This window comes from Stegodyphus dumicola, chromosome 3 (assembly GCF_044657685.1).
Source record: "Stegodyphus dumicola isolate Sdum_Otavi_A_Nest chromosome 3, ASM4465768v1".
NCBI classification, from domain to species: Eukaryota; Metazoa; Arthropoda; class Arachnida; order Araneae; family Eresidae; genus Stegodyphus; species Stegodyphus dumicola.
In genome coordinates, this window is record NC_140770.1 from 166562184 (window position 1) to 166574315 (window position 12132).

Here is a 12132-nt window from a genome sequence, read left to right on the forward strand (position 1 = left end):
TTTTAAGTTACAAAAAAAGTTCATGTTTGGTAATGTGAACTTTAAAAAAACAATTTTTTGACAAATCGCGAAATCTTACTTTTAATGCGGTTTCGCGAGTCCTTTACTTATTTCGTTACTTAACCAGTTATTATGATGTAAACCTTAACTTGAATTTTTTTCTGTTGACCTCACTGGAAAGTAAATTAGTTGTGTATTTAAGCCGAAGGTTTGAATTTTTCATTAGGACTTCTAGTAACCCTGCATTGCGGTTGCGTATGATCACCAGCTCTTCTAAAGTTATTCCGGCTTTAATCACTTGTTAGCCGACGTAAAAAATTAGCGCCGTTTATATTTTGAGCTAGATTAAGTAGATTGTTTTAATAATATTAGACTACCTTACCTAAATTCAAAGTTAACTTCATTTTATGTTAATTTGAATAACCGCAAGTAGCGCAAGTCAATCTGTAGTACAAGCAGTAACACTGCCTTTCATTAATTTATAGAGTTGAGTAAAAACGTTATTTTAACATTCTTATCACTCTGCTGTTGCTTCAAACTAAAGAGATAACTCACTTTTCAGCGTAGTTTGATTTAAAAAATGGTGAGTAGAGTTGCTGTACAAGCAAGAACCTACAATGTATACAGCAAATTTTTGTAAAGCAGAAAATGCTTGTATTACATCTTCTTACTAGTTAACGTACATTTCAGTTATACCAGATTAAAGCCTTTAAAACTAAACTAAAATAGAGTCGAGCGAATATCCATCTCCATTTCAGCATTAAAAATGATTAACCATACGAGAAACGTCCACATTAGGCAGACAGAAAAATAAAAGAATTCTAAGCAAGTAACATTCATTATGCAGTTGCTCCCAGTCTCTAGTTTAAAATAAAGTTGCTGATGGGGAAATATTAATGTTAAAGAAGGAACAAAATTGGATACATTTTCTTCAAATTAGGGAGAGCAGCATAGTGACGCAGAGGAGTGATAAATAGAGGGTTTTACCTTAATAAAGAGACTAAAGTAAGTTGTTTTTTCTGCAATGCGACACGGGAGCATGTTAAATGATCTGTTCATCCTGGTAGTTTATAAGGAAATAAATCTTGCCCGATCGTAAACTTTTGGATGCTGACGCATACTATTATCCATTCTAAACTCATCTTTTAAAACATTCTTCCTAAAAAAAACTTAAAACAGAAACGTCAAGGCTTTGAGTTGTGAAATGAAATTAATCCTTCTTTTCTAGTAATAAAACAATTAGTGTTTGCGACTGTGTGTATAGTAAGTAAGGTAGTAATTTTATTACGGAAAGATAGAATAAAATAAGTAACTGGGTCTTGTGTATGTTAAACTGCGAAATATTTCATTGTTGATGATTTACACCAGTAGTCTCAAACTCAAACTGCATTCGGGAGAATTCATAATCTCGAAAATACTGACGATCCGATTTTTTGTTTCAAAAAGCTATTTTTTAAATTCCTAAAATTAGCTCACACTCTCCCTATATCTTGTTCAAATTTTCAATCGTTCATAAAATACTTTTTATTCATCCACTCAAGTTCAAATACATTTTTTTAAACTTGTAGTGGATGACACGTGATGTTAAAAGAGGTTTTTCACATATTAGAGTCAATTCCTACTTATTGATTCCTATTTATCGGAAGTAATGATAAGCTATTTTTAAAGATATTATAAGACTTACAAATAATGACTGTTTATTAGGAATTCTCACTGGCTGTAAAAACTAATTTTTTAACAACTTATAAATAATAGTACATGTCTGTGATAAATGGGTTCACAGAATGGTGTTTACAGAATCGAGCCAATATCAATGCAATTCCTCCCCCAAACGCAGGTACGATACTGCTGAACGAAGAATGCTAATATTAATACTATCATAGTCAACAGCAGTGCATAAAATGTAAGGTAGCACTGTAGGTCATGAAGTAATATATCTAGGACGAAAACTCTTCGCAGCAGGTCAAGCATATGTCACCTCGAGTGGCGTAAAATCATTAGATGGAATGCTAATTGAAGAGCTGGACTGCTCGAAAGTCGCTGAAAAGGTTCCTTGCAATAATGAAGCATTATAAGAGATGGATAGCATGAGAAATGATAGACCACCTTCAGCTTCATAAATTAAAAATGAAAAAATGTTAATAAAAAGTGACGGAAACAAAATTTTTCTTTGTTGACCTAAGTAGGAATTGACTTAAAAATGTTTTTTTATATAACTTGTTTGAATTTTTTTAACAAAACTAAATTTTAAATTATATTTACTACACATTCATCAAAACATATATCTGATGTTTTGATGAACAGAAACATATATCTGATGTTTGAATTTCGATCTGAAATCTAAATGTCTGCAAGAAAAATTTGCAAGAAATTTTGCAAAAACGTATTGATTGATAGCTAAATATTAAATTCTCAGACTGGCATCTATCTCAAATAATTCTTAAATGCTAAATTAACAACTAAATAAACAGCGAATTTTACCTTAATGAAGGAAAAAAAAAAAGACTAAGCCAATTGTTTTTTTTTATACAGTAGAGCTTCCCAAGCAACATGGAAGCATGTTAATCATCTGTTCATTCTGGTATTTTATAAAAAAATAAATCTTGCTGGATCGTAAACGTATACTAAAACTAAAAGATTATACATTGAGACAATTATTATTTCTTTTAAAAATAACTTGTGATTTTTTTTCGGAGCAATGTCGGACGTAATTCATTAATCATTTCGGTGGTAACCTGCGGCAGGCTGACATAATAACATGGAAAGCATAGAACAATTAGTTTAGGTAAAGTTATCGTCCTTGTTATGTAAGGATCCTGCTAACGGCTTAGTCTCTCTAGTCGAGAGTTCCAAAGCAACTTGGCGTATTGTTCCGTTGGATAAAATTTCTGACTGGACTAGTCACGCCTCCTTAAATTTTCAGTTGTATTTTCATCCTCTGATTCGTTATATCTGGAATAATATCAGAGGAACAACAAGATCATTGGTTCGTCAGCCTTCCTGAAATGGAGAGGCTTTGACGACATGTGCAGAACGCTAAAATCTCGTGAAGGCGTTTGCTCATCTCTTCTACTTCCAAAAATACTTAATGTCTCTACAAAGTAATTTTTGACTTCTTTAGTGAATGAATTTTGAAACCAGTTATTAAAGAGGACTGCAGAATCATTGCCGACGCTCTGCAGAGTACCGGGTTTAGTTGAAATTCTAGCGTTAAATAAATTAAATGAAGACAATTAAGGTAACCTACACAAGTCCCCATTCGGCAAGGGTTTATTGTATCTATTTTGGAAAGAAAGTTTCAGTTCATAATTGTGCTAAAATTGTAATGTTTTGTATTTAATTTATGGAGTCATCAGGTCATTTTGAAGCAGGATATGTAAAAAATGAGCAATGCGCTCGCCGGAACTCGAACCTAGACCGCTCGAATATGCGCCGAGTGTGCTACCGTTACACAACGATGGCATGCAGAAAGGAGGAAGAAAATAAAAAAAGCCATCGCTGGTGCATCATCAGAAGAAGATGTAGTAGTGCTGTAAAGAGAGGCAATGGCCTTTTGACTGGAATTTGTCCATACCGATGATAGCTAGACGAAATTTGCTTTACCAAAAGTAACAGTTTACATATTCGAAACTTTCCGCATAAATGCTCATACAATTTTTCTCGATATTACAGAGCACTGTCAGCAGCTACACTTCAAAGTAATAAGAACGTTAAACACAACGCAATGCAAAAGTGCATCTAAAACTCGAAGCTCTCCCTTGTCTTAGTTTTTCCTCGGGCGCGGAAAAATATCTAGTACCTTCCTGTTCTCGAAATTGCTGGATGGAATATGAGAACTGGATACGGTTACAGTTATATATAGTGATCTCTTAAAATTATTCAATGACAGTACCACTTACAGCTATGCAAGAACCGAACAAAATGTCACCAAATTTGGTGGCTTTTAGCGATTTCTCGCCAATTTAGCGAAATAGCCTTTTACCTCAATGTTAAATAGACTTGCCCCTGTATCTTATATTTACTGCAGATCTTTGTCCTTTTGAGCATTTCATGTTTCATTACACACAAGCGCATACACACAGAAAACTGAAATGTTTCAGATTTCAAATTACGTCCAAAGAGGTGTTTTTTTAACGTTTTTTGTGTTACCTTTATTTATTAAATATCATGGTCTTTGGACTTAAACCATGAAATTCAGTTTAATAGCAATGTCTCGAATTACTTTTAAAATGAGCCTATCTTTAGAATTACCGGTACACAGTTTCGCACGCTGGAGATAAAAAGGTTTTTTTTTTTTTTTTTTCCCCCGTAGATTTTTGCCATTGCTCGCCTTGAAATCCTTGTGTTTGTTAATCAAAAATTCGTTAAAGTTTTATAAAATATAAAATCGATCATAAAACAAATTCCAAATTTGGGCTTCCAGATGCCCATATTCGCAGGAGGATTACGTCATTCAAAATTCGATGGCTCTCTATACCGTTGTTTTATCACAATGGGAGAAATATACGTACATTTATGCAGATTTTTCATTATTCAATTTCTTCAACTATAATGCAGGACTCTAATATTGGGTGGCAACGGACAAAGCCACTTTGTACTTTAAAAAAAATGATGCAAATTCACATATAATTTCACTAAAATTATTTACATAGAATACACAGTTCGTAACAATACATTTTATATTATATGTAAATTTATATTATCCGTACTTTACGATAGATATATTATATTTTGCACTTAATATCCAATTGCCTAATAAGGAAAAGTATCGAGTAATTAGTTTTCTCACTCTTTTTTTTATCGTTCTTTTCCTGTTCTTCACTTTTATGTCCGAAATCCGCAGCAAAGCTATTTCACTCTTCAGAAATGTGGATGAACTGGTGAATTTCATACTCGCAAAATCCTATAAATTTAATCTGAAAGGGAAAGGAAAATCGTTTTCTCTTCTACATGTCGGAGAGCGACTTTTATCTTCTCTGAAAAGGTTTCATCGGTGACCTTAATTGGATTTAGGAAAGTACACGAGTTTCAGCTTAGTTAACTTTCCACCACATCTCATGAATTTCTTATCAATTATCCTTCCCATTAAGCTCTTCTATTTTTTATGCATAAATAGATTTCTTTCGGGAACTGCTGGACTCAAGTATATTAAATAATAATTAGGTATCTTTCTATGTTGACCCTTTTCTTCGCAGATTTTGCTTAACATTATGAGTAACAAAATTAATGAAAATTTGTTTTTAGGAAGTTAGTTCCCAAATAAACCTGTTATTATAAAGATGATAATTCCTGACCAAGATAATCAAATGCGGCTTCTTGAACACTTAGTTAAAAATGTTGTTGAATTATTTATGACTTTCATAAGCCCTTTCAAGCCTAGTAAATAGCTCCAAATAAGGAAATCTACTTTGTGGAAGCTGCTAAAGAAATATTGCAATGTACTTCTTTATTATAACATCACATAAAGCAGTAATCTCAAACTAGTGGTCCCCGAAGCAATATTATGCAAACCGCCTATGTATTTTAGTTACGTAGTTGTTGCAAATATTTTTAGATATTTATTTGAAATCCGAGTTTCCACCATTTTCATTACCATTAAAAGCTAACAAGAAGAACACTCCAGAAAATCTATAAATGGAGCTAATTAATTTACTATGAGATATACATCGTATTTAAAGATCTGAAGATACAAATTTGATTCACTTTAATTTACACTTTATATAGTTGTAGATACATTAGATATTTTTGGAAGCAGGCTAGATGAAAAATGAGTAACGCCTTCGCCGGGAATCGAACCACCGAGCTCTGGAATATGCGCCCAGCGTACAGACCAAAACACCACGAAGGCATGCTAAGAAGGCAGGAGAAATATCTTATATACCCCCAAAGTAGCCCTTTTTTAGGGGACCCAATCGCCAAATCGTGTGTGTGGAGAATCATCATCAACCACCCTTTTTGTTCGGGCGCCACTGTAGAGACATTAGGTATTTTTTTCGAAGCAGGAATCATGAAAAATTAGTAACGCCTTTGCCGGAATCGAAGCGCAGACCTCTGGAATACGCACCCAGCATGCAGACCAATACAGCACGAAGGCATGCTAAGAAGGCGGGAGAAATATCTTATATACTCCCCCTTTTAAAAGGCGACTTTGGTTTTTAGAGACCAGTTGCCAAATCCTGGGGGTGGAGAATCATCATCCACCACCCTTTTATTTCGGACGCCACTGTAGAGAAATTAGGTATTTTTTAGAAGCAGGAGAAGAGAAAAATGAGCAACGCCTTCGCCAGGAATCGAACCGCGGACCCCTGGAATACGCGCCCAGCGTGCAGACCACTACACCACGAAGGCATGCTAGGAAGGCGGGAGAAATACCTTATATGGTCATCAGGTTATTTTGAAGAAGATGGGATAAACGAGCAATGCCCTCTTTGGGTATCGAACTTGGACCGCTCGAAATTGCGCCGAGTGTGCTACCGTTACACCACGAAGGTATGCTGGGAGGAGGGAGGAAACACCTTATGTGCTGGCCCTTTTAATGGGCGACTGCAGATTAGGGTAGCCATCAGTCATCAAATCCTGGTGTATCATCATCCACCACCTTTTCAGTTCGGACACCACTGTACTATTATTAGGACAATTTGATGCTGGACACACGTAAAATGAGCAATGCCCTCTCCGGGACTCGAACCTAGATCTCTCCAAATGCGCGCCGAATGTGCTAACCGTTACATAGAGAAGGCATGCTAAGAAGGAGGGAGAAAATGCCTTATTAGTGTTTTGAAAGTCTAAAATTCAGTAATGATTTAACATCTTCACTATTAGCGTATCATATATGATACGCTTCAGTTTCCTTCTGGGAGTCACCTTATCAAATGTGATGCGGGGGTGAAGTGCCCATGGTTGCCACCTTATCATATATACACAAACGGTAACGGAATATTTTATTTCACATTCTAAATTCGTTTCAACTATGTCAGAATGCTGTGAAATCTTACTGAATGGAATTTGAGTGTTAGTTTTGGGTGTAATATAAAATCTGAAAGCATTTAGATAATCTAAATTATAGTAAGTTATTTAAAGATTAATTAAATATAATTAGCATAATAATTGAAAAGAAAGTGAATCTGAAAATTTAATATTTAATTGTCAATATATCTGAGTTAGGAAGATTTACAAACAAAAATGTCTTACAGGTTCCTTGCAGATTTCAGACCGAAAATAAATATAAATCTGAATTTGTTTCCTCTGCGTTATTGTTGCTAATGCATGTTTTAATAAATATTTAGTAAGCTAAATTTAAAATGCATTTAGAGCATTTTTTGATTTGCTGATAAAGCATTTTCGTTTCACTAAAAGAAAAAATTTCATTTCGTTCATTGTTATGTTCCAGATCATGCATTTGGCCCGCGCTCAATTTGAGTTTCAGATCACTGATGTACAGTCCTACGAAAAAAAAAAAAACAAAAAAACAAAAAACAAAAAAACACGCCGCACATATGTTACTATGTCACTCAGATTCGGGATTTGGCATGTGCTTCGTATTGGCTTTTTTATGAGAATTTTTATTCACTTTAAGTTCGGATTGAAGATCGCACATGCGCATTGAAAACTTTATTCATCAATCCCATTTTGCAGACATCAGAGTAGATTTTTCTCCACGCTTCCTAGGTAACGAAATTTCATTCTCCTGTAAGTTTTAAAAAATGAGTCTATTCAATCAGAATTTCTTTACGATATCATACTTTATCGATGAAAGACTGTTTCCCTAATTTTCCATGCTATAAAATCAAATACTGTGTTCAAATGCAAAGTTGTTAATACATTCATCTTTTTCATCCCTTGTCCAAAGCTATGAATAAAGTATCTATCTACTTTACTACAGTTTTCAATACATAGTTATAGATTAGTGATGCATTTTGTTATGCTGAATCTCAATCATAATGCTATGATAATGCCAATCATAATATGATGACTCAGTTTCAGGTTCACATAATAAATTTGCAGGAAAATGTATAAGGTTATTTTCTGAATTTTTCAAAAATGTCAGTTGTAGCTTATATTATTGTTTATCATAGGAACGATTTCAATTTTTTTTTACCTAGGTGATTTTCTTAGCGGTTAACTCAACGGTTAGTCATCAGCACGCATAGTGTGTGTGTGTGTGATTATGGCAAAACCTCAAGGGATATCTGCCTAAGGGAAGGGATGCCTTCTTGGGGGGGGGACTTTCTAAGAGAAAATGGCTCGTATACACGTTACACATGGGGAAAACCACGAAAACTCCCATGCAACCAGATCTCGAACCGAACTACCAGTGTTCAAACCGCTCGGCAGCTGGTGGGCTCAGCACGCATTGAGGAATGCCAAAGTTCCTTACGCTCTTCCCCAGTTAAAGCACGACTGGGAAAAAGAATAAAAATCAGTCGATAAATTCCACATGGGGATGAATTAAAGTTCTCTATATTTTAGTTCGGATCACACTCTAGAGAATATTATACATTTCGGGTAAAAACAAATGGAGAATAAATGAAATGAAACTTTCTCGGGATTTAAACTACCAATCTTCAAACTGTCGTAGTTTGTGACTTGTAGTTGTGTGAAAATAGGCATTTCAATACAATTGCAAGTCCCTTCCCCCATTCCCCCAATTGGTGATTGTAACTCGTGTCATCATCAACGCACAGTAACTCGTCATATACCGGTCCATCTAGATAATACACAAAAAACTGCAGTTTGCAGTCCATTTGGTCTTTCTAAATTTCGGACCGTGCAGAACAGCCCTCTCAAAGGTTTATGAACGAAATTCTTGGGGACCTAAAATTTGCTAATGTCTACTTGGATGATATTTTGATATTTAGTGATACAGAAGACGATCATTTGAAGACGATCAAATTTTACTTACGTACTGTTTTTGAAAAATTAACTTCATACGGATTGACATTTAACGATGCGAAATGTGTTTTTGGCGTTTCCGAAATATTTTTCTTAGGGCATTTAATCAATAAAAACGGTACCAAGCCTCTGCCGAACAAAGTTGAACCGATACTTAACTACCTACTTCCTAAAACAGTAACAGATATGCAGAGATTTTTAGGATTTTTACATTTTTACCCAAGGTAGCCCAGAATCAGATACATTAGTATTTAAAAGAGGCTAAGAAAACTGATAAGACACCGCTGAATTTGTCTGAGGAAGCACGAACCGAATTTCGAAATTTTAAAAAGGTATGTGGTGTCTTCGTTTTGAAGTGTTGAGTTATTTAATTCACAGTAGTTGTCTTTCGATTATTTATTATTAAACAATAATAAACATGATTAGAACAAATATGAAATATTATACGCGGCACAGTGCCGGATCTATACATCATATCATATCATCGTTCCTGTGTTTTCTAACTATATTTCCCCTCCATCGCGAGGAAAGCCAACAACAGTTTATCCCTTTAGGGAATTTTAGTGCTTTCTAAAATCGTAATGCAATAATTAAAAGAAAGAAAATTTTTAATTTTATTCATATTTTTAATAGGGAACGATACCCATTATAAGCGATGGCCACTACTAAGGCCAGAAGCGCTGGTCACTTTATTATGGAGGCACCTAATAATGTGGACTACCGTTGCCTCCTACAAAAACGCAGACAATTTACACCCCTGCCTTCTCGGGGATCCAAACCCGGTACAGCAGTCAGAGTCAGCAACCACGTACTCGTCTGGGCGGCAAAAGAGAGATATTTATTGTTGTTGTGATTAATCTCCCTTGTCTGACATCAGAACAATCTCAAGAAATTCATCGGGATAATTGGCTGTCATTGGCAACACCATTCAGATGCCAATACGACTTTGTTCAGTTCCGCTCCCAAATTTGAAGGAGAGAAACCCGAGGGATGGGCCTCAGGCTCTCCCACCCCTCTTCCCCTACCATCAACTTCTCAAGAGGACTTTCGGCTCACCGCACATTTGAATGCCCTCATACCGCATAGACTTTATACATTTACAAACATTCATGCCTTCTCCGGGACTCGAACCCGGGACCTTCGGTACGGCTGTTATTGTCACTAACCACTATCGCGGTTGGGCGGCGAAGAGAGGTATAGGCGAAGAAACTAAACAACTGTTTATATGAATGCAGAAATTTTAAATACGAAAATCATAAAATTTTGGAAGTTTCGTGTAAGAGTTATCATGCAGCGAAAAATCATCGCACAGAGATACACAGATAAACGACCACACAGTCAAACAGACAGTTTTATGAAGATAGTAAAAATATGTTGTGGTTTTTGGTTTTATTAGATTACGGCAAAGCACTCGAGGGCTATCTGCCTTAAGGGAGGGATACCTTCGTGGAGGACTTTCTAAGGGAAACTGGCTCGTATGCACGTTACACATGGGGAAAACCATCAAAACGCCCATGCAGCCAGCCCGTTCGTGGGATTCGAACCTCGAACCGAACTACCAGTTTTCAGCGACGCTACCGCTCAGCCGCTGCTGGGCGAATATGTTGTGAGATCCCTAATTCGTATTTATTCATTGAAAACTCAGTATCAAATTTTGGGACTGAAAACATCGCTCTTCTTACGTATGTGTATAGGTTGGCGGTATGCAAAAATTAAAAACGAGTAGGAGCGACCTTCTTAAGGAGGAGCGTTACCTCACAGGGGCTATTAATTTCGCTTTGGCATTTTGCGTCGGTTCCCTGTAAAATTCTGAATCAATTTTCAAACTGTTGCCACCATATATTAGAGCCCTGCATTATATTTAAGGAAATTAAATAATGAAGAATCTGCATGAATGTATGTATGTTTCTCGCACTGTGATAAAACAGCGGTACCTAGAGACATCAAATTTTGAATAACGTAGTCCTCTACTCGACTATGGGCTTCTGGAAGCCCAAATTTGGAATTTGGAAGTTGTTTTAATATATCTTTCATATTCTTTAAGACTTTAACGAATTTTTTATCAACAAACTTTACTATTTCAAGGCGTTCCGTTAGCATTAACATCGCGTGCAACTTCAAGCATGGATATTTTGTGCGCGGGGTTTCTTTTTTTGGGATATTCTTGTTAAATTGAATTTTATTGTTCAAATGTGAAGAACATGATATTTGATTAATAAAGGTAACACACAAAACATTAAAAAACACCCCTTTGTGCCTAATATAAAACCTGAAAACTTGAAGATTTTATCTCTTTCTAATTTTTTCTTTTTAAATTTTGCGAATTTGTTGATGAAACTAAAAATGCTAAAGATTTGCCTAACCTAGATTTACCATTTACCTTTTATTAGACTCTAATACAATATTAATTAAATGACTTAATTAATTTTTTTTCAATCAGAATGGAACAACGAGACATTTTTTAAATCACTAACGAAAGTTACATCACGCCATGACAGCATGGCTTCTGCCAAGTCACGTGCTCGCCAGCTACGGTGTTAGAGAAGCTGGAAAAACAAAAAAATTCACTACTCACCCCAACGCACGGAGTAAGCGGCTTCCTTCCATTCTGGTGTCCGGGGATCCGGCCTCTTCTCCACGTAAAATATCGAGCCCGGCTGACGCCGGGCCGGGGACAAGCAACGCATCGCCACAATGCCTAAAGCCAATCTGGTGATACTCGGGGTGAATAGCTGATGAGAAAGCGCGGCTGCGCTCTGCAAAGCGCCGGAACAACTGTCCGGCAGACACCCGGACTCACTCAGTCGATGAATATTTTTATTGACCGTACCTGGAAACCAAAATGAAGAGAATTTCCAGAAGGGCGAGTTAATTTTTTGTTTCTTTTCTTTTCTCCACGTTTTGCTTTGCGTGATGCTTTCGTAAGTAAGTCAAATCAATACTTGGTACACTTCTTACGCAACAAAATATTCGATACATGTAGTGTATTATTTTTTTTCCTGCTTATTGTTCACAGCTTATTATCGAATAAAAAGTCGAAGTAAGGGATTTCCGAGGACGTTGTAATTGAAACCCTTCAAGGGCGATGAAATTTTAAAAGAATCAGTGATGAGCAATGGTCGATAGCGTAATATGAACTGACAAATGGATCTGCTTAATCAAGATCTCATCAATCACCAAAAAAAAGTTGTCTATAAAATTGATAATCAATTGCTTATTGACATAAAAATGTCAATGATC

General features: G+C 35.8%; 1 protein-coding gene across 2 annotated transcripts in view; it reads right to left on the minus strand.

Moving 5' to 3' along the window:
- Window positions 1–11699, minus strand: part of LOC118199580 (katanin p80 WD40 repeat-containing subunit B1-like) — a 331155-nt gene extending 319456 nt beyond the window's left edge. The window contains exon 1 of one of the 2 annotated variants that reach the window (XM_085813586.1): window positions 11468–11699. In XM_085813586.1, coding sequence (XP_085669712.1) covers window positions 11468–11579 — 112 coding nt within the window. In that variant the 5' untranslated portion in view covers window positions 11580–11699. The remainder of the gene's footprint in view (window positions 1–11467) is intronic. The other variant, XM_085813587.1, reaches the window with a different exon arrangement.
- Window positions 11700–12132: the final 433 nt, after the last annotated feature.